The sequence below is a fragment of the Tupaia chinensis genome, unplaced genomic scaffold (assembly GCF_000334495.1).
Source record: "Tupaia chinensis unplaced genomic scaffold, TupChi_1.0 Scaffold000573_1, whole genome shotgun sequence".
Classification (NCBI taxonomy): domain Eukaryota; kingdom Metazoa; phylum Chordata; class Mammalia; order Scandentia; family Tupaiidae; genus Tupaia; species Tupaia belangeri.
The window spans coordinates 1,188,149-1,210,465 of NW_006160087.1; the positions used below are offsets into that span (position 1 = coordinate 1,188,149).

General features: G+C 55.8%; 2 protein-coding genes across 2 annotated transcripts in view; one reads left to right on the plus strand and one right to left on the minus strand.

Annotated features, from left to right (window-relative positions):
- CSMD2 (CUB and Sushi multiple domains 2) overlaps positions 1-22,317 on the plus strand; it is a 565,338-nt gene that overhangs the window by 220,249 nt on the left and 322,772 nt on the right.
- HMGB4 (high mobility group box 4) lies at positions 5,272-6,044 on the minus strand. The gene has a single exon (XM_014591427.1). The coding sequence runs from the start codon at positions 5,877-5,879 to the stop codon at positions 5,310-5,312; it is 570 nt and encodes a 189-aa protein (XP_014446913.1). The 5' UTR covers positions 5,880-6,044; the 3' UTR covers positions 5,272-5,309.

The following is a 22,317-nucleotide window of genomic DNA, read 5'->3' on the forward strand; positions in this document are numbered from 1 at the left end:
TTAGTGGAGACCGAAACCAGCTGCACGATCCCAGGGCCCGTGTGTGCCCAGATGCCAGTGGGTTGTTTTGCCACTGGGGTCTACTTCTCTGCTGGGATTTGAGGGAAACCCAGTACATAAATGAAGTTATTCCAAATCACTTAGTAGTGCAGGTGATGGGTAGATGAGGCCAGCGTGTCTCCATTATGACCGATGAACTGACCGGAGAGCCAACCCTCAGACTTCCTACAGCTCAGAGAGGGAGGGAGTGAGGAGGGGGAAGGGCTGCTGAACTGAGCTGGGGCAGCTCCTCCCAAACTGCCAGTCCCACAAGTCCTGCCTCCTCCCAGAGTGAATGGGGGGGAATTACTCTGTGGTTCTGGGATCCCAGCATTAGTATCCCCTGAAAACGTTCAGAAATAGACACTTTAGGTGTAACTTCCGGAATTACGCAATCCAGCTCTGGGAGTGGGGCCCAGCTGCCTGTCTTAATCATCCGGGCAGGTGGTTCTACTGTGGGCTCAGAGGTGAGAACCGCTGGTCTAGCAGAAGTTGATCCACATGGAAATATGAGACCCCAGAAGTTTTCCCCTGGAATACCGTGCCCCTCCACCCACATCCAATCACTCCCAACCCCTTGGAAAATGAGTGACAGAGGAAGTTCCTGGTTTCGATTCGGCTTTTAGCTTACAGTTGCTCCCAGGAACACCAAGTAGACGGTCCGCACCATCTCCCCTCCTAAAGAGAAGGCCGCCGTGGAGCTGGTGTCACCGAGCCTTTCCTGGTGCAGCCCTCGGAGGCGGTGGGGGCCTGGCCCCCTCCTGTAGTCTCTAAAGACTCTGGAATGGCCGGTTACTGTAAGCCAGCCATAGAAGCACCTGACTCCTCCCGCCAAAAACTCTCTGTGGCTCCGTGTCCTTGGGGGCCAGCAGGGTGAAGTAGTTAGGGTACTGGACTCCCACATGGCCAACAGCAGTTCAAGTCCCAGACCTGGTGTCTTGAAAATCATGCCGTGCGTGTGTGCGCGAGCGCGCATGCTCAAAATCCCAGAATGAAGGAGAAGTGAGAAGGTATGGCCATCGGTTCTGGGAGGTGATTTCTCACTTTCCCTCTCGCTGTCTCTCTCTCCCCTCCCTGGCAAGCACACGCTATGGCAAAAACCTTAAAAACAAACAAACAAAATGAGCAGAAACAAAAAGAATAACTCCCTGCAGGGATGCACCTTTCCAGCCACCTCACCAGTCTGCTCACATCTCCGCCACTCTGCCTTCCCTGTCCAATAGCCAAGCCTCTTCCTGCTCGGGGACCTTCTCAGGCCTGGTGCCCTGCTGCTCAGAGGACTGTTACCCACATGCCATCCCCGCGGAGCGTCACTGACCACTGTCACGGTCTCTCTCATCACCCTGGCTGTTTTCTTCAGAGCGTGGGCCCCACCCGACGATGCCGTGGCGTGTTGACTTGCTGGCTTACTTACTGTCTTTCCCCCGGGATGGGAGAGACGCTGGGCCACGGCAGGCGTGGGGTTTACATGAGTATTCGTTGAATGAATGAATACATAAGTTAATGACTGTAGGAACATAGGAAAATGGTCTTGGAGGGAAGGGTCAGAGTGGAGTGATTCAGTCATGGGGACAGTAATGAGCCCAGAGAAGCTGCCTTTCTCTTCCCAAGGACAGGGTGCCTGAGCCCAGCTAAGGGGGCCAGGCTCCCACAGCGCCCCAGGTTTTCCACCCACTCTCCCTCTCACTCGCCATCTTGGTGGGCTCTCCCCACCTTTCCAGCTCCATCCCTTCTCCCTCCACTGTCACTGCATCACCGTCATTAGAAGCCGGCGACTCCCACCCTCCTGTTGTCTCTTTAATAAAGCAGTATTAATGGAGTTAGTTTTCAGCAGGGGCACCGCCAACTGTTGTCTACACTCTGACTCGGCCACCTACACTCACATAATTAATCACACAGGAAACCAGAGCCCGTGGGATGAGGGCTGGGGCCTGGCTGTGTGGGTCCACTCTTCCCAGAGAGGCGTGTGATGTATCACAACGGCCGCTGCCCAGCAAGGGCCCCACAATTCAGGTTGGAAACAGAACAGCCCCCAGAGCTGCTGCAGAGCGCTGTCAGTCAGGGTATAGTTAGTGCTGGGGTGGGGGCTCTTCCACCTTCAGGAGGTTGGTAGCAACGGAAAGGAAATCAAATGGGTAGGGAAGAGGCTGGGGGCGGGGGGACAGGGGAAAGACAGCATCTTCTAGAATTCTAAGCTGGCATTTACTGAGCGATGCATTAGTTATCTATAGCTATGTAACAAATGACCACACATTTAGTGACTTCCGACAACATACATCGGTCAGTTTAAACGCCGTTGCATTGAAACCTGCATTGATACAGTTCTTGTGTGGTCGGGCATCCAACCACAGCCTAGCTGGGTCCATTCCTGGAGGGCTGAGTTCTCATCTGGTAGCCTGACGGGGCGGGGGGTGAGGGAAGATCCACCCCCAGCTGCATGATTGCTGCAGTGTTCATTCTGGACGTTCACGACAGACACTCCCCGTTTTGTTCTGGCTGTTGGTCTGAGGCACCCTCGGCACTAAAGATTTCCTGTGTTTTTTTTCCCCTGTTGGCTTCCCACACATGGCTGCTTACTTCGTCGAACAACAAGGAGCATTTTGAGCAAGCTGACTAGCAAGGTGGCGCGTCATATGTCACGACAGAGTCCCAGAGTGACATCCCTCTCCTTTGCTGTCCTGGGTCCTGCCCACATTTAATGGGAGGGAGTTATACAAGGGTGTAGACACTGGCAGCAGAGAGGGTGTCATGGAACAGCCCCAGCGCCTGTTAGGGGTCTGGGGCTGGGCCGGGCCCTTTGCATGCGTTAGCTCAACCATGAAACCACCTGTAAGACAAGCGTCATCCCCATTGCAGAGACTGAGCAGCTTCGGCTCCGAGGAAAGAGAACTTGCCCAAGGGCCTGCCAGTGTTAAGACTGGAACCATTGTGGGGCCAGCAGGTGACATGGTGGATAAGGCACTGGATTCCCACATGGCCAGCCACGGTTTAAGTCCTGGACTTGGCAGCTTGAATATCACGCTGGACATGTGTGCTTGCATGCCCAAAATCCCAGGAGGAGAATGGAGAAGGCATTGTCTCTGTCTCTGTCTCTCCCTGGTGAACATGTGCACTAGGGCAAAATTTTAGGATAAAACAGCTCGTGATGATAGTATTCCTGCTTGGAGGTAACTTGTACAGGCTTAGAGGCAGGAAGGCCAGTGTCCGTACAGTGAGGTGCAAGGGTTCCAGGGAGTCAGGGAAGGTGTTAGCAAGAGGAGGGTGCGGCTCCCATGAGACGGGCAGGACAGGAGGAGAGGAGGGTGCAGCTGACATTCTGAGAAAGAAGAGAACTGAGCACTTAGTCTGATGATTGCTGTTTTCTCAGTGAGGCAGAAAACGAGGGTCTCTCCTGAGAGGGAGAGCGGGTGGAGGCTGGGCTGCAGGGAAGCAGAGCCAAGGCTGAGCAGCAGCTGTGGGGATGGGGAATGGGAACTCTGCCAGCGTGAGCGAGCGTTGCCAAGTAGAAGGCTGCTTCCTCCCTGAAGACTTGGGCAACTGGCGTGGTGGGGGGCCGCCATCCTCGCCCCGTGTGCTGTGTGCTCGTCACTCATCTGTGCTGTGACTGACGAGGGTCCATCTCCCATCAAAAGGAAATCTCGTCAGGGGCAAGGGCCTAACAGCAGTCTGAGTGTGCCTCTGTGTACCCGGTACAGGCTCCGGATCCATAAATGGCTCCTCCCGTTCCAGACCCTGAACTTCTAAATGGCTCCAGTGTCCCCTCCCACCCCAGAGGCTCATGCTGGGGTCAATTTTTTACTTTTGATTTGCAAGTGAAAGTTCAAGTGGTGCAGTGGGGGTAGGAACTGAGAGTCCTCTCCGCGCAAGACAAGGAGTTCGGAGTTGGGGCAGGGTCGCATGGATAACCTGTTGACAAAGAGGCAGTTTTGTATTTTGGCCCAGTCTTCCTGGTGCCAAAGTTCAAAAGAACCATTTCAAAATATTCCTTTTCAGGACCAGCAGTTAGCGTAATGGCTATGTCACTGAGCTCCCATGTAGCCGAGCTCCCATGTAGCCGACCGTGTTTCAAGTCCTGGACCCGGTGGCTTAAACTCACACCGGGTGCATGCACGTTTATGCCCAAGATCCCGAGAGGAGAATGGAGGAGAAGGGATTGCAGCGTGGCCATCCCCCCAGGGGAGTGATTTCTCACTTTCTGTCTGTCTTTCTGCCGAGTGCACGTGCCCTATAGCAAAAAAATAAAAGTTAAAACTTCCATTTCAGTGTGTATTTGACTGACACGAAATGTTGCCCGAGGTATACTGTTAGCTAAAAAAGTTAGGGCCATGAACACGGCACCGATTTATTTGTGCCAAGTTATTATCAAGGAGCAGAGAAGCTAACTCGAACCCGATTAGGTGAAAAATGAAATTTGAAAGGCCCAGGAGAACATAGTGGTGCCAGAAATAATTCTCCCCTTTGGCCTCGTTCTCAGGCTGCCATGGCAGATGGCTGTCAGCAGTCCCTGGGCTGCACCCTCCCCGGGACCCGTGGCAAGCCCTGAGCTCCAACCTGAATGGATCAGCTCAGGTCACATGCCCACCACGGAACCACTCCCTGTGGCCAGGCGGGTTCTGTCCTCTGATCCAGGATTAGTCACAAAATGGAGTCAGGATGCTGTGCCCCAGAGGCAGAGGCCTGGATGCCAGGGGGTTGCAGACACAACTCCAAACATGGGCGCTGCTGTCAAAGGCCCTGGTGTTTTGTGAAATCAGCCCGAACCTCATCCTGGCCTGGGACCACCACTGGAGTTCCGTCCTGGCCCACCCGGGGTGCCTACGCCTTGCCAGAGGCTTAGTAACCGCAATGGCTGGAGGAAGCCTGGGTCTCCCCGGGGCACCCAGCTGCAGCCACCTAACCTCTGCTGGCTTGGCCGCACCCACGGGATGAGTTGCTGAGGCACCTTGTCACCTCTCCCCGCTGGGGCTGGTTGAACGCCAGGCCCCCGGCCCGGGCGGTGTGCCCAGCCCTACTCAACCCCTCACCGGAGCTGGGCTGGATGTTCCTGTACCTGACTGAGGCGGGGCCCACCAGCGGAGATAACCACTCGGAACCAGGGTGCTCCTGCCTCCATGGTGTCCAGCTTCTTACCCCTGGAGACTCCACCCCAGCCAGCCCCTCCCAGGACCACTCCCCAGCCCCGTCTCTCCCATGCAGAGCAGCTGCTGTAAGACAGGAGAACAGGGACAGTCAGTCAGTCGAATGGCATTTTATTTTTCAAACCGGATCCCTCAGCTCCTGCCCGGCTCAGATCTCCCTCTGTGCAGGTTCCCGGCCGACGCGTGGTTCTCCTTCCAGGCCTGACGCTGCTTACGGTAGACTTCCAGCTCCTCCTGGTACCTGGCTCTCAGGAGGGCTGCTCTCTGTTCGTAGGGCTGCTTTTCCACGGCCGTCATTACGGTCCACATCTTCCCCGAGGCCTTTGCCACCTGCACCACCGTCCAGCTGGGGTTCTCCCTCTTCAGCTGGGCGTAATGATCTTGGCAGAAGAGTATGAAGGACGATGGGGGCCGCCGGGGCGCCTGGGGGTCTCGCTTCCTGCGTTTCCTCCTCCTGCCGACGTAGTTCATCATTTCTTCCTGGTATCGGGCTTTGTCCAGCTTGGCCAGGGCCTCATATTTGGCCTTCTCGTGCTTTGAGATGGACTTCCATTTTTCCGAACACTTTCTAGAGAACTCTTTAAAGCCAAGGTAGGTATTTGGCTGTTGCTCCTTGAATTTGTTTCTGTAATTCAGTAAAAAGTGGATGTAAGAAGAGACATTGACCTTGGGCCGTACCTGGATTTCTTTTCCCATGTTCATAAGGTCATTTTTTTTTCTGCTTCAGTATCGTGGACCACAGTGACTTCTGTCCCAGTACCCCAGGAGCGATCTAGAAGGTGCTCGACTTGCAGTGAATTATTCTCTCTGCCAGGGCCGCAGGCAGGTGGGCCTTTTCAGTGGTGGCGACATTGTTGGGTCAGAGGAGTAAACTGTGACATCACCCACTCCCTGGCCAATCCCAGCCAGCACCTGCGGATATTTGCATGCAGGTGCTCTTATTGGTTGGTTATTCGAGGGTTGGGCTTTTCCTGTCCTGAACCATGAATGGTTCCTTGAAGGAGGTTACAGAGCAGCTACTTCCCCTAGAAACTCTTCCCCTTGGCTTCCTGGAGGCCGAGGGCTTTGCTCAGCTTTGGGGGCTTTAAATCCCTGGGGCGTAGTACAAGCCACGAGGGCTGCCTTCCTCACTGTAGGACTGTCAGGATGCCGCATCACCCTTTCCAGAGACGCACTGGAAATAATGAACGCGAGGAGGCGGACGCTCCAGGGCTGTCACGATGAAATGTGAAGTCTTTCTGTCTGCCTCGAACAGTGGCAGCTCATGCCGCACAAAGGGTTTAGTAGTAACTCTAAAAATAATCAGCTGTGACAGCTGGGCCTCGGCTCCTGTCAGGACAAAGTTGTCTAATTTAAAGGCTGAGCACTCGGGCTAGGAGTCTGAACTCTTCGTTTTTCTGAAGAAATTTGAGGGGCAGGAGGGAAGAGGACAGTGAGATCTTGTTGACTACACTCAAGCGCACGGAAGTGAGCTTGGGGAGCACGTCTGGAGCCCGAGCCCTCGTGTGCAGGTCTGTTCTTAGGGTTAGAGCACGAAGCCGAGTTGGTGCATGACTTTTTCTAAAAGGAGTTGCAAACATTCCACCAGGGAAAAGAAAAGACCAAAAAAGCATCATTTATTGGCCTTGGGACACTGCAAGGTACTTGCTAGTGATGGTATTGGATTTCATCTCACTTGGTGGTTGAGGATAGCGCCAGATTTATAGGCCGGAAAACTGAGTTTCGTGAACAGAAGTAGATGCATATTCAAGGTCGAACGGCCGCCAACATGCAGCGCAGCCTTGAGCGCGCGCCTGCCGCAAGCCCAGCTCTGTCCGTGCCTGCACAGAGCTGTCCCCTGGGAGGCAGGGGTCCTGATGTGTGGTCTCAACAGCGGAGCCTGACAGGGACCTTTGCCTAAGACGAGACCACACTGAATTGCTGCCAAGTCCGTCCCCAGAGCTCCAAGACTGGCCTCAACTTCCGTCTTCTACAAAGGAAAGACGGAAACTGATCAGAGTTCCGGCCTGAGTTTTAGCCCCCGCTTGGCCGCAGGTGGCCACATCACTTGAGCCATCCCCTTCCTTCCCGTGAGCCTGTGATTTCTCAGAAAATGTGTTACGGACTGGCCAGGGAAGCCCCGGCGGTGACAGGCTACGGGTTTTGTGGATGATTTGGGGGCCTGTGAGATATTAGATGCCCGTTGAGACAGTCTGGACCTGTGAGAGGGTCTGGCCAATGGGAGCCGACTTCTCTGGGGACACTTCTCAGCCTAGACAGCTTTGTTCATCCTGGTTTTTTCTCGTAAGGGACCAGAAGTACTTGTATGTTAGACTCGAGCCGAGCCACAGAGACAGAGGAGACGTGGCCCCTTCCCAAAATGGAAAGATGGAACCTGAAGCAGGTAAAGTGTTCACAAAATCAGGCTGTGCTCCGGACTGGCCAGGGAAGCCCCGGCGGTGACAGGCTACGGGTTTTGTGGATGATTTGGGGGCCTGTGAGATATTAGATGCCCGTTGAGACAGTCTGGACCTGTGAGAGGGTCTGGCCAATGGGAGCCGACTTCTCTGGGGACACTTCTCAGCCTAGACAGCTTTGTTCATCCTGGTTTTTTCTCGTAAGGGACCAGAAGTACTTGTATGTTAGACTCGAGCCGAGCCACAGAGACAGAGGAGACGTGGCCCCTTCCCAAAATGGAAAGATGGAACCTGAAGCAGGTAAAGTGTTCACAAAATCAGGCTGTGCTCACACACACGTGCGCACGCACGCACACACACACACACACACCCCAGCAGCTTGTCTGTGCCTTTGTAACTTTCCACCCTCTCATGATGATAAGATCCAGGAAGACTAAGCCCTGATAACCATCAGGAGGCTGGCAGATATGGAGAGAGGAGGCAGAGAAAGGTCGAAGCTCTGAGGGATGAGCAGGTCCCTTATCTAGGGGAACGTAGGGAAGGCCAGTAAACCTGGCTTTCTAGATCAGCGTGCTGTGCGGGGTGTCCATGGTCTGCCCTTCCAGACCCCTGCCCAGCCTTCCCCACCCTGCTCGCCATGCTGGGAAGCTGGCCCTGATGACCACGCCAGTGGCTTCCATTTCTACTTAATATTTTTTTAAGAATTATTTATTATAATTTTTCAATTTTGATCAGAGAGAGAGAGCAAGCCATCAGGTCCGGAACTCAGACTGCAGTCGGCCCTGTGGGAGTCCAGCGGCCCTAACCACCAGACCACCTGCCCTCCATTTCCATGTAGCCAGCAGGACACTCAGTAGGGATCAGGAGCAGGGGAAGGCAAGGTCAAGGCCTTTGCTCTGCTGGCTTACTTCCCACAGGGTTCCTAGACTCGGGGTACAACTGCTGCTCCTAAATGACCCCCCCTTCCAGGTCCAGGAGCTGCTCGCCGTCCTGCCCCGTCCTGTCCAGGGTGGTGACAGGTCTGCATTTATTAGCTCTGAGTACTCTGCGAATTTTCTGCATCCTGGGACATTTCCACACTCTGCCTTTACCTCCGCAGCTAGTCTCATTATTAAACACCCCTCTTTTACTGTCATGCAGATGGTCACCTGCTTCCTGCTAGGACGGGGGCAGTCCAAGGCAGAGGGTATGGTGCTTCTGGAGACCCAAGTCCTAGCTAGTGTGATGCAGAGGTGTGCATTGCTGCGAGGGTGTGGGAAGTGGCATGTAATATCCCTTGTATAACGAGATGGTCTCTGAGCAAGGGCTTTGGTCTGGAGGGCCAGACAGTAAGTGGCTGAGGGTCCATGGGCCACAGAGCTTCTGTTGCAAGAGTTCAGCTCTGCCCTCGTAGTCGGAAGTAGCCGTGGACAGTGCATAGGCAAAGGAGCGTGGCCGAGTTCCGATCAGACTTTATCCACAGAAGTTCACCTGAGGGCCGTAAGTCTGCCAACCCCATCTAGAGGTGTGAGTTTAGTATTCTGAAACATTCTGACTGCAGTCTACCATAAATACGTTTTACATCGTGATTCACTTTCACACTCCCGTACCATTTCCACAATATTTAATAGGTGCCGGCCTCTGTCCTAAGTACGTCTCGTTCAGTTCACTTGGGTCTGGAACAGGCCTTGAGGGTGCTCTCTTTATCCCCTAAGGGCAAAGCTAACCAAACAAGTTTTGCAAAACTGTTCTCCCTACATGCGGATGTACGTATTCTTAGTCTCTGCCCTGTGACAGACGCCTCTGCTTTATGCTCTTACTTAGAATGCAGCCCACATTCCAATCTCGTCACCCACTAGTGGGTCCCAATCCATGGGGTCATCTGAAAAACTCTGGGCAGGCCGGGGGGAGCTCCCGCTTGGGACCTGTGAGACTCCTACTTGGTGGCAAGAATATGAAGTGGCAAGAAGATGGCCTTTGTAGCCAGACAGATACAAGCTCAAATCCCAGCCCTGCCACTTACCAGCTGGGTAGCTTTGGGCAAGCCCGGCTCATTACAGTCATGTCTATGAAAAGTCATGAGGGGATGAGGAAGCCCTGAGGATGAATTGAATTGAAACGATAGTAATAAAAGCAGCTGGCTGGCCCTTCCTCCCGGTGCAGGCAGGACTTAAGGACTCGCCTCTCATGGACCGGACTTGGGAAAGGCAAATGTATTTTACAGTGGGGAGAGCTGGTGGATGCCCCCCCTCAGTGATCAGAGCAAACCCCAACCATGCTGGGTCATGCTGACAGCACGTACCCCTCTCTGCGACACCAAAATAAGAGTGGTACCCCCCTTGGAAGTCTTCCCCAAATCCACAGCCTGGATCTAATCATGAGAAAATATTATGCAAACCCAGATGAAGGAACATTCCACAAAATACATGATCAGGACTCTTCAAAAAAGTGTGCAGGTCTTGAGAGAGCAAGGGAAGCCTGAGATACTGACACGGATTGGGGAAGACACAGGAAACCTGACAACTAAATGCACTGCGAGGTGCTGGAGTGGGTCCTGGCGCAGGAGACAGGTGGGCGTTAGTGGAACACGGGGACAGGGGACAAAGCGTCCCCTGTAGTTAGTGGTACAGGCCTCACGGGATGTTGAGTCCTAGTTTGGTGCATGTTCCACGGGCACGTGAACTTCCGGGCAGCAGGGTGCGGGGCACATAGAACATGCCCGTTCTGTGCCCCCGCCTGCCCTGGCCACACGTGCTCTTTGCATATCTCTGTCAAAGTTTTTCCCACATTTGGGACATGCCAGAATCCTCTAAGCTTTCAGAAATCCACTGCTTGGCCTGGCAAGAGCAGATTCCTTGGGTGGCGTTTGACGCCTGCTGAAGCTTCCTCTGGGCCAGGCCTGCCCTCCTGCTGTGAAGGGGAGCCAGGGGTCGACCTCCCCTCTAGTTGGGGTCGCTGTGGTACGGAGAAGCCTGGCTCTCCAAAGACATCCACGTTCCACAGCTCTGGACCTGTGACCGCGTCATCTCCCCTGGCAGGACGGCCTTGCAGGTGGGAGTAAGTTAAGGACGTTGCACCGAGGACACCGTCCGGATCGTCCGGGGTGCCCAGTGTCTCCGCATGATCCTGGTTCCCTTACCAGGCAGGCGGGTCAGAGCCAGAGGGGATGGCGGGACACAGCCAGGAATGGAAGTCAGAGATGACAAGTGGACAAAGAGGCCACAAGTCCGGAAATGAAGACAGCCACCGGAGGGCAGAGGCCAGCGGCGGGAATCTCAGAGGCACCGGAGTACACGGCCTTGCCAGCACCGAGATCCTGGCCCAGTGAGATCCAGTTCGGACGTCCGGCCTCCAGAATTACAAGACGATCGTGTGGTGTGTAAGCCGCAGAATGTGGAACAGCGCAGCACCAGGACACTAGCCAGTATCTTTCTCATGGAGCTGGTGCTCTGCCCGTCTCTCGTGTTATTCTTAGCCCCTGCTCGTGGTGATATATTAATAGGTGGGAAATTTAAGCACGAAAAACTTACGGCACTTACCAGATTTGTCGAGGGGACAGGCAGCATAATCTGCTCAATTTCACACTCGTCATCACTCCCTGGCCGACTCATTAAGTCACCAATTCACCCGTTTGCTCACTGATTAATTCACTTTTTTTTTTTTCAGAGAGAGATTTTCCACTATAGGGTGCGTGCACTCGCTGTAGAGATAGAGACAGAAAGTGAGAAGTCACCCCCCAGGGGGATGACTACGCCACAATCCCTCCTCCATTCTCCTCTTGGGATTTTGAGGGCACACGCGCCTGGTGTGTTTCTAGCCACCGGGTCCGGGACTCAAACCATAGTTGACTAGGCGCGATTCCAGTGATGTAACCACTGTGCCATCTTCTGGTCCCCGATTAATTTGCTCTTACATTCTTCATTTCACTCCCTCACATGCCCTTCCGCCCGCATCTCACTGAACGGCTGCCAGCCCTGGAGCAGGGTGTGTGCGTCTCCGATGGCCAGTGGAAGCAGTGGCTGAGGTGTTTCCGGGGAAGGGGCCGGTATCCAGGGAGCGTCTGAACTCTCCTAGGTCCTGCAGATAAGAGGCCAGACTGGCAGGGAGGGCAGGCCATGGGCAGCAGGAACTGGTACCACGTGGGACCTGGGCGTCTTCATAAAGGTGACGACACTTCAGGAGAGAAGGCCGCACAGCAGTGAGTGGCAAAGCCAGGCTCCAAGTTTGGCTCCTCTGTTCATGGGTCTCACCTGACCTGGGAATTAGAAACTCCTCGGCGGGGGCCAGGGCAGGAGAACACCGGGAGGAACAAGGCCAAGCGCTTCAGCTGGAAGCAGAGCAAGTCCGAATTTCCACATTTAAAGGGAGTCGGGGAGTCTTACCTGGGTTGAGTCTCATCCCGGTGGGCCCGGTCAGCTTCTCTCCAGGTCGTGGGAGGCTCTGAGTGTAGCGGGCACCGGCGTCTGTGGGTTCACTCCCAGAGCTGGACGAGGTGCTGAGTAGTGGACAGCCGAGCAGGAAATGAGACGGTGAGCGGGCACAGTGGCCGCGTCTGTGTGGGGACGGCAGGAGGTGAACAGACTGACTGTGGGGGTGCTCCCACAGTGATCCGTGGGAGCATCACCGAGGAGGGGGGCCCGATCCTGCAGCCGGCACCAGCACGGACGTCTAGGGCCTTGTCTGCCTGGCACCTCGCCCTCCATGCGAGCACATTCCTCCTCTGGGAGCACGGCCCTCAAGCCAGTCATGGGGCCGCAGGGTGGACACGTCCCCAGCTGAGGTAACCAGAAGCCTCCCGTGGGCTTTCTCTACTCAGAACCAAGAGAAGAGACCCTCGGCTTCTCTCTGGTGATGAAGGTGAGGGCGATTCGGGCGCTTCTCAGGTGGACAGAGTCCCCGCTCAAGCGGCCCCTGTCTGAGAGAGCCGGCCAGCAGACAGCGTGAAGATGGGCAGAGACAGGGACTTGGTGGCCTTTGTGCTCTTGGTCTTCTGGTCACCTCTATGGCCAGCTGCAGCCCTGCTCTCGTTGTGGTTTGCTGCAGCCAATCAATTCTCCTCCACTCCAGGCTAATGTGGCCTGGGGCGCTGCGGCCTGGAACCGAAAGTGCTCTGAGCCCAGACGCGCCGAGGTGCAGCGTCGTCAGAGCTCTCTCCTGCGTCTTGCGTCTCCCCTTCCTATCTCTCCCTCCACTTGCTTTCCTTGTAGCCCCCCACGCCAGTGGCTGGACCTGGGCGTGTCACGCGGCAGCATGTGACGGACGCTGACTTCCGTGGGCCCTCGCTGTAATCGCGAGTGCTGGGCGTGGGACGCCTACTGTGTGCACAGCACCAGGCTGAGCTTCTGGTGCTCCAGCTCACAGAAATTCCGTGTGCAACATGGGGAAACTGAGGCTCGACACAGGTCATTACTTGCCCAAAGCGAGATATTACATTTGGAGCTAAGATGTGGACCCAGACAGACTCCTTCCGGGGCCCACATGCAGAGCCTCTGCCCCGCGCTGCTGTCTGCGTAGGCAGTGACTGTGCATCCCTTTGGGCTGGAATCCTCGTGCTGCTCGGACGTGATGTGGCCAAGGACCATATCCACTGTGCTGGGAAGCCTTGGCATCATCCTTAGTCCGCACAGCACGCTATGAGGTGCAGACAGGGAGAGGGGCTCGGAGGGGCAAAGCCACCTTCTCAAGGCCCGGAGCCAGTGGATGGTGGAGGCAGGCTCAAGACCCAGTGCCCCATGACTCTGGGGCCCTCGCTCCAAGGCCTTAGGGTGGGCGCGGTGTGGAGCCCCCATTCTCCCGCCCCCTGGGAAGCTCCCCCCCTGAGCAGGCTTCGGGGCTGCTGAGTCTGAGGCAGGGTGGGGTGGCTGCCTCCTGGAGGGGTCTAGAGAGCATCCATGACACCCCAGCTCGGAATGGCAGTCGAGTGGCAGGCAAAGGCTGGGCTGGGTGGCTCCTGGAAGCCTCTCGGTGAGAAGGATTCTCCAAATGTAAGCCTGGAGGCCTCCGCAGAGCATTCATTGCCACCCTCCCTGCAAGGGGGCAGGTTCCTTCTCCACGTCGTGTCTGCTGGTAACAGTGACAGGGGAGGATGGGCAAGGCTGAGCAAGCAGGAGCCGATGGAGGCCAGGCTGGGTTGTCTGAGGGAAGGGGAAGGAGTTGACTCGGTGTCCCGGCTCTCCGGGCATAACGGAGTGTCAGCCCTCCATCCCTGCACTGTTCTGTCAGCAGCATGGACCCAGGTGTCCTCACCTCCTTGGAGAAGCCTGGGCCATGCTGCTCTGAGCCTGCTTACCCCCTGTGCCCTCTGGAGGATAGGTTCAAGGCCCTGATAAGGCTTTACCCCGCTTCTCAGACCTGCAGGGAGAAAGATGACTGGCATTTGTAAGGGCCTCCATGTGGCAGGCCAGTCCGGACACAGTGCACACACACACGGCTGCTCAGAGGAATCCTGTCACGTGGATGAGGAGATGGTGGCTCAGAGAGGTCCCGTCACGCGCCATGTTCTCGTATCTGGTGAGCAGTGAGGCTGGACTCCAGCGTAGGACTGCCTGGTTCCAGAGGCCTGCTGGCCTTTAACCTCTTCCCTCCATGTAGGGGAGCGAGACTAGTTCTGAGCCCAGTGCATGGCGTCTCCACTCAGGCAGAGACCCTGGACAGCAAGAGGGCAGAGGGTCTGGACCTGGCCTGGTGGGGCGGGCATCGACACGGGCATGAAGGCTGCCGGGCCCCAGGGCCGTCACCCTCAACTCAGGTCTAACCGGTGGTGAAGACTTGAGCTGGGACAGGGACAGCCAGCCGAGGGCCCAGCAGTTGGTCAGGACAGAGACTGCTCTTCGATCCTGCCCCGGGCAGACGAGCAGGACCTGGAGGACGTCCAAGGCACAGGAGTCGTGTAGAGAAGGGGACACGGGGAGGCAGCGACAGAGCGGGAGAAGCAACTTCCCATCTCCCCTGAGAGGGCCAGGCCTGTGGCTACCCTGTCCAAGTCATGGTCAGGCCTCTTCCCGCCCAGTAACTCGAACCTACCTTCCTGAGAGAAGTCCGTCAATGACCGGCCTCCCCAGAGGGGGTTAGGTGGCCAGCCCAGTCCGATCCGCTGTGGCCTGAGGGTCACACGGCGAGCATGGCTGCCCCTCCCAGGAGCTTTGGGTTGAGGGAGAAAGATGCTCTTCAAAGGCTCCCAGTGCCCAGCCAAGGAGCACTGCCTGACAGACCTGGAGACTGAAGAAGGGCGGGAGCACTGCAGAGGCCTCGGGGCTCCGCCACCAGCCCGGCCCATGGCCTGGCACCCGGCACCAGTTCCCGTCTTCAGACCAGCCCCACCGGTCTCTTCGCACCCGGGGCACGTCACCCCTGCCTCAGCCGGGGATGGAGGGAAACTGACCCCAGAGCTGCCCCTCGACCTTCTCGGTGTGCCAGGGCATCAGCGAGAAGCCCTCACCCCAGTGTGGACATGGCCGGGAGCCCCTCCCGGCACCCCGGGCTCAGACGCAGGTCCGCAGAGAGCCGGTGCCTGGAGCAGAGGCGCTGACCCACTGTGCCGTGTGCACACCCGGGGCTAAGAGCCCAGCGGGACAGAGCTCCAGTGGTTGCTCCGTTTATTGAGTTGTTTCTGGAAAGAAGGAGCATTTGTCCACATCGATTACCAGACCCCGGCTGCTGCTCTGGGGACAGGTCGGCACGAGGGACCAAGGACGTGCCCGGGACAGTACCGGCCACTGCCAAGACAGCAGGGGTGGGAAGCCCATCGTTCTGACAGGTGTGAGCAGCGCCCCGGAGGCCAGCATGGTGATCGGGGACCTCCCCGCTGTCCCCTGGGACACGTGCTCCCTGCTGCTCCCTCTGCCCCTCTTCCCATGTACCCCTGCTTTCCCCGGCAGGTGTCGTTCACTCGTTCAGCTGCCCAGTCACTCCGTCTCCCACCGAGTGGTATTTACTGACGTTTCCCCTGCATCTGACACCGCAAGGTAGCGAGAGAGAGCTGTGACCTGTCCTAGGGGCCTCCGCCTGGAAGTGCAAGGCTGTGGCAGCACAGTGCTCGAGCGTGCAGGGCGCCCAAGGGACCATGGGGGAGAAGCAAACCAGACTCTGCAGGGGCGGGGTCAGTTTCCTGGTGCCATGGCTGGTACCTGGAGGATGAGTAGGAAGCGGCTGACGAAGCATGTGGGTGGGTGGGCGTGGGCAGGAGGGTGAGGCAAGGAACCGGGGCTTCCTCGGTTGCTGGAAACAGAGCAGATCGTGACTGATCGTTGTCAAGAACGCTGTGGTCGGGGTGCGGACACAGCTGGGCGTTGGGCCTAGATGACCTCTGAGTTCTCGTCAAACCTGGACTTGGAGAGGAGCCGGTGCGCACTGTCCTGGCAGCAGAGGGACGTGATGAGGGAGGATGCCCACCTGCGAGAGGCTGCTGTCCCTGTCCATTCCCAAAGCGTGCTCCGTCGGGGCGCCCTCACCCTGTCTCCACTGAGGCAGCCCCCCAGGTTGCCTGGCCCCACCTGGCCTCAGTAGCATCCCTGACTACTGCCCGTGGCACCCCGAGCACCCACGGCCCGTGGGCCGCCCCCCAGCCCTCAGTGGCTGTGCACTCCTGCTCTCACCAGCCAAGGCTCCTCTTTCCGAGAATCAGTTGGATTTGTTGCCAATCCTCCCTGTGCCAGTCATACTTGTTATTGTAATTATGTGATTTAAATTAAACATCACATAAACTGATGAAATATGAGTGTGAAAGGAATACAGTTGCATCTATGGAAACTAAATTGAATGCTTTGGAATGACTCCATGAAGGAGAGGCTCTAAAGAGAATTGCTTCCTAAATATTAGGTGTGCATGAACAAGCCAACTGCACCCCACTAGGTAGAAGTTCCACGGGCCCAGGGCATGGGGCAGAGCATTCCTAGCACCTAGCACAGTGCCTGGCCCATAGGAGGCGCTCAGTAAATAAAAAACCAGAAATACACAACACGTAGCCAACTCGGAAATGAGCAGTGCCTTATGGCTGTCGTTAAACAGTGTAGAGAGCAAGCCCATGAAGGAGAGGTCCTGGTCCTGCAGTAAACGCACTGGCAAGCGGTTAAACTCTCACGGCTTTTACTAGGTTGTCAGAAAAGTCATGTAATTTTCTGTGTCTTTCCATGTAAAAGTGAGTCGTAACTTTTCCAACGACCCAAGATAGCATAATGAAGTATCTAAGCTCTACGTGTGTCCTTCATAATCCCCACTTGGAAATGAAATTTTCATTTACCAGCCAGCCAGCTCATCTGTGCGACATCCGTGGTAAGGGTCAGCAGACGTCTTCTGTAAAGGGCTGGGAAATAAACGCTCCTGGCCTTTGAGCCGTCCTCTCTGGCACAGCCCCTGTGCGCAGCAGCTGCCGAGTGTGGCACTGTGGACGTCACGTGAGCGACGGCACAGCTGCGATGGTTGGACTTGGACCGCCGCTGCGGCCAGCTAGCCCATCCTGCCGAATGGGTCTGCCCCGTGTGGCTGGCACTGTGCTGTGTTCCTGGACACAGGAACACACGAGATCCCATCCCAGCTGTCGTGGAGGTTGCCTCGTAGCTGGGGAGATGCTCGAATGAAAGAGAATTACAGGGGTCAGCAGGTGGCAGAGCAGTTACATCGCTGGACTCCCACACGGCTTACTGCAGTTCGAGTCCTGGACCAAGTGGCTTCTAGTTCATGACGGGCACATGTGCATGTCCAAGATCCCAGGAGGGAAATGGAGCAGAAGGGATGGCGGTGTGCCCATCCCTCCTGGGGGGTGATTTCTCACTTTCCCTCTCACTGTCTCTGTCTCTCTCTGGCAAGTGCACGCACCCTATGACAAAAATCTCTAGAAAAAAAAAAAAAAGATAATTTGCTGTGCTCGGGACAATGGCAAGGGTATGTCCACAGTGTGAGGGACACCCACAGGGACAGAGATGGTGGGGGGTTGGAGAGACCATAAAGGGGACATTAGGTTAGGTTTCGGGGATTGGCAGTCAGGCAGAGTGGCAGGGAAAGGCGTTCCGGGTAGAGGGAATGGCATGTACAAAGGCAGGGACCTGGAGGTGCTGGTCGTGTTCCACGCACAAGCCCCTCCAGGAGCTGGAGCTCTCAGTGGGCATCAGAGGGGAGGGAATCTGGCTTTTATCCTGGAGCCCTGGGTTCAGCCTTCTCTGCTGGATATCCAGCGAGGCAGGGGCTGTAGGGGTGGAGGGCAGTAGGGGTGGAGGCGGTGGGCAGATGGGAAGGCTGTCTGCAGCCCAGGGGAGAAATGACAGGGCCGTGAGGTGGAGGAGACAGGGCTGCAGGGGCCATGGGGGCAAAGGAGAGGGAGCCGATGAGGACGATGCCTGGGCTGGGCGGCTGGGAGGGTGGCGTGGGGTGTGGGTCACCGAGAGGAGGTGCGCGGAGGAGGAGGAACGACCAGGGGACATTAGCAAGTTCATGGAGGGGCTGAGTGGCGGCTCAGCAGTAACGTGGCTGGCTCCACATAGAATGGGTTCTGGGTTCGTGTCCTAAGGCTTCCTTGGGCCACTGGCTGCACGTGCGTGAGCCTGTGATTCACCCCGCTGAGACTGGGGGTGGATCGTGACGTTAGGGTTCCCTAAGCTCTCTGTAGGGTACTTGTTTCTCTTTCTCCCTCTCTCTCCTCTCATAGAAGACAGAAATAAACTTAAAAAACAAATGCATAGGACCAGCAGGTGGTACAGTGGTTAAGGTGCTAGATACCACGTGGCCGACTCCACGGTTCAAGTCCCAGAGGCAGCCTGAAAATTGCCAGGTGTATGTGCATGGCCAAAACCCCAAGAGGAGAAGGGATTACGGTGCCGGGGCAGGGTGGATTCCTGACTCTCCCTCTCTCTGGCTCTGTCTCTGTCTCAGGCAAATGCACACACCCTGTGGCAAAAATCTCTTTTATAAAAAGGATTCCCTGCTTGTGTCGCAGTGCCCTCTCCCTCTCCATCCATCCAGGTAGAGCAGATGGCAGGTGGGAAGGGAAGGGGCTGGGTGCAGGGAGAGGGCGAGGGCAGGTGCCTGTTGTATGTCACCCCCGCCAGCCCTGGATGGAGGGTGGCTTCTGCTTGGTTGGTGTCAGCTCAGAGATGCCCCCTCAATCAGACGGCCTTGCACAAGCTTAGCTGGAAGGCGGTGCCCTCAGGAGGCCTTGGAAGGACGCTGCATGCCATTGCCTCACAGGATGGAGGCTGCACCAAGAAGGGGCATGGCGGCTGAATCTCGCAGATCCCAGGCTTTGCCAGGACCCCCGACATCTAGGGAACCCCAGCAGCGATGGCCCCCACAGGCAGGAAACCACTGCCAGTGCTCCTGAGGGATGGATGGGTTTTCTTCCTGAGGCTGTGAGTTTTCAGAGATGCTGGCATTGAAACCACCCTCTCCCGGTGCCCCTGCCCTCGGCTGGCAGCAACGCCTTGCAGTCATGTCCTCTGGTGGGGTGTCTCAGCACCCCACGTCCTGACCACACAAGAAGCTGCTTCTCATGTTTTTCACAGTTTGCTCCCTGCTCTCCCATTACCAAGCGCTTAGAGCTTTCTTCCTGGAACTCAAAGCCACGCTCTCCATATTCGACTCTAGGCATTCAAAGAAGCATTTTTTTTATCCTCCCTGAGCCAGATTCCATTAATGAAGACCCATTTAGTGGAAGTCAATTTACCAGAAAGAAAAAAAAAATGAGTGTCATTGCTTAAATACATTTTATGTTTCACTGCAGTAGCAGTTTCCTGGTCCAACTCGGAGTTCCCCAGACCCCCCACAGCGAAGTTAATGTGGACAGGAAGGTTTGAAGGGGACACTCTCTCTTTGTGTTTCTCTCCTTTAATTACGATTCTAAGAGGGTGCAAAATTAAAGAGGATCCTGGGGGAAGGAAAGGGAGGAGGAGCAGGGAGAGAACGGAATTCAGCCTCAGCTGTGCCTCTGCCTTCCTTCCCTGTGCGTGGATCCAAGTGGGATAACCTGGGCTGGAATCTCACCTCTGCCTCTTCAGAGCTGTGTGAGCTTGAGCAAGTTCCTTGATATTTCTGTGCAATGGGAAAGGGCATAAAGAGCAGCCACGGCAAAGGCAGAGGAGCAGAGAGCAGTGCGTGTTCCAGTGTGTGTTTGCTCATCTGACCAGAGAGGTGTCTGTGCATGTGGGTATGTATGTGTGCGCATGCGTGTGTGTATGTGTGCATGTGTGTATCTATGTGCGTACATGCATGTGTGTGTGTGCATGTGTGTGTGTATGCCTGCACACACACACACTCTCAGCATAAAAGCCAGGCAGGAGTCAGACTGGGAAGGCTTCACGGAGGAGGTGACATCTGATCAAAGGCATAGAGGAAGCCGGAGGGAGCCAGGTGGAGGTCTGCGAGAAGAGCCAGCCTGACAGAGACTGTCAAGAGTGAAGGCCCTGAGGTAGGAGAGGGCCTGGCCCGTGTCCGACAGCAAGGAGACCCACGTGGCCGGAGCATGAAGAATGAAGAGGCGAGAAGGGGGTCGGGGGCACACTGTCTTTTCGAAGGCCGCGGAGGCCGTAGTTGGAGGCCATAGTTGGAGGCCATAGTTGGCTCTCTTACTCCGAGGATCGGCGGCCATTGCAGTTTTGTTTTACTTTGGTTTTAATTAACTCTATTAAGGGATAATTTACATAAAATGAAATTATCCACTTTAAGCACATCGTTCTTTGGGGCTCTGACTGATGTGTGCATCCCATATGATCAGTGTCTCAATCAAGACGCCGACCACGGCCATCGGCCCCGAAAGTTCCCTGTACTGTCCCGCCTGGACCTCCCGCCTGGACCGCTCCGCCCACCAGTACTCTGCTTCCTCACGGTGAAGGCTGACCTTTTCCGGAGTCTGTCCGAACGAGCTCCCGCAGCGCACACCTACAGCACACGCTCCGGATTGCTCAGCGTCATGTGAGAGTCGAGGACGGTGCGTGTCCCAGCACAGCAAGCCAGCTCCTGAGATGAGAGTTTGCCTAGCGGAAGGCTTTATTAAAGGCGCTGCCACCAGGAGAAGGCCAGAGTCCAAGACTCTTAAAGATGGAGAGGCAGAGAAGTCGCGGTGACGCTCTCGTGGATGTGCAGTGCCGGGCAGTCTTAAGGAGGGCTCAGGGGACACACTATCATCAGGTCTGTTCTGGGTAAAGAGCTCAAGACAAAGAGCCCTTTGGACACCCGGAGCTCCCCGGCTTTATTTGCACCTGTCACGATGTGGTCCCGTAGGCCGGTCATCGGAGTGCGCAGGAAGTGTGGATGAGCTGGAGGGGTACGGACGGCCCCGCTCAGCTTTCCGTCCGAAGTAACTTACCCAGGCCCGGGCCCCCTTCTTTTCCTTTACTAGAAAGGTCATGTTCCTATTTAAGACAGTGAGAACTGATGGTTGTACTTCTCAGGGCCACTGTCACTTTCACTGGACAGTGCTGAGCAAGGCAAGGCATGACACCTTCTCGACCATTGCACGTGACAGGTCTGTCACGGAAGCTCCCAACTCTTTAATAAGTGCCAAGAGAGCTCTCCAGTATCCGTGTTTGTGCCCGGGAGTAGGGTGCGGCAGAGGAGAGGTGTGGGCAACAGGGCCTTGACAGCTGGGGCCCCAGGAATGAACAGTTTCCAGGATTCCCGGGAGTGGGCTCGGTGGGAGGTGAAGGCTGGCCTTCTCCAGAGTCTGTCCGAATGAGCTCCTGCAGCACACACAGGTGTCCCCTGCCAGACGATCCTGCCCTGATCTCAGGTAGGGAAGTCTTACCAACTTCCGGTTACAATTTCGAGCATCACCCTCATCCTGCTCTTAAGACCGGGGTGCCCTCTCCTCATTCCATTTTGCAGTAAGGAGCCTTTGGTTTTGAATTATTCAGGTAAGTTCTGCCCATTTCTAGTTCCCTTATGTAAATAGCCTCTAAGCTTTGTCATTGAAATAGAATTGAATTTGGCCTGAGGAAAAGAAAAAACTCACAATACCATTTGTGGCTCCTTAGAAAACTTAAATGACTCAGGCTATAATAAACTATTTTAAATGGGATCTGGTGAAATACAGTAATTGGTTTCTATAACAGTTCTCACCACCGCAATATGCGTTATATTCCCGGAGTATGGCGTGTGTCAGCGTTTTCACTGTAGTAAGAATTCAGTTTGCAGGGTGCGAAGTGCCTTGGTTAGCTCTTTTGTTTAATACATATTTGTAAGGACCCATGAGCTGGGTCTCTGCCATCTGTCCCTCCTGGTCCTCCTCTGAGGCTGCGCCCTGTGCTTCTTGGCAACCAGCTGGACAGGTTCACAGGAGCACCGGCAGGAGACTGGAGGAGGGGAGACTGAGCCGTTCTGGGTGTTCTTTACCCTTCCTGCTGGGATGTTCACCACGGATGGTCTGGGTCCTGAATGGTGGCTTCTGTATAGGGATAGCAATTTCCTGTTCTCCCTCTTTCAGAATGGGGGCTGATAACGAGCTCTCCTGATAGCAGCCCCGGGGTGCTGCCCTCTCGCTGGTCTTGCCTTTGTAAAGAGTCCCTCGTAGATCTCCTGCGTTATTCTCACATGACCATGCCGGGTGTTCTCTGCTGCAGCCCTGACAGTCTGCCCGTGCTAGGGGCTGTGTTAGGGGCTGGGAGCCGAGATTAGACCATCCCACCAGGAGAGTGAAGGGTACCCCAAAAAATAGCTGCCTTTATCCCGAGCTCGCTTGTGCCTGTATGGGAGAGGGGCTGTTATCACCCCGTTTATAGATAACTCACAAGTCTCCAAAGATTTCTCTGTGATTACAAGCTGGTCACTTTGCAGCTCTAACT

Coding starts and splice junctions, on each gene's coding strand:
- HMGB4 (XM_014591427.1), bottom strand. CDS start 5,879: ATGAACATGGGAAAAGAAATCCAGGTACGGCCCAAGGTCAATGTCTCT.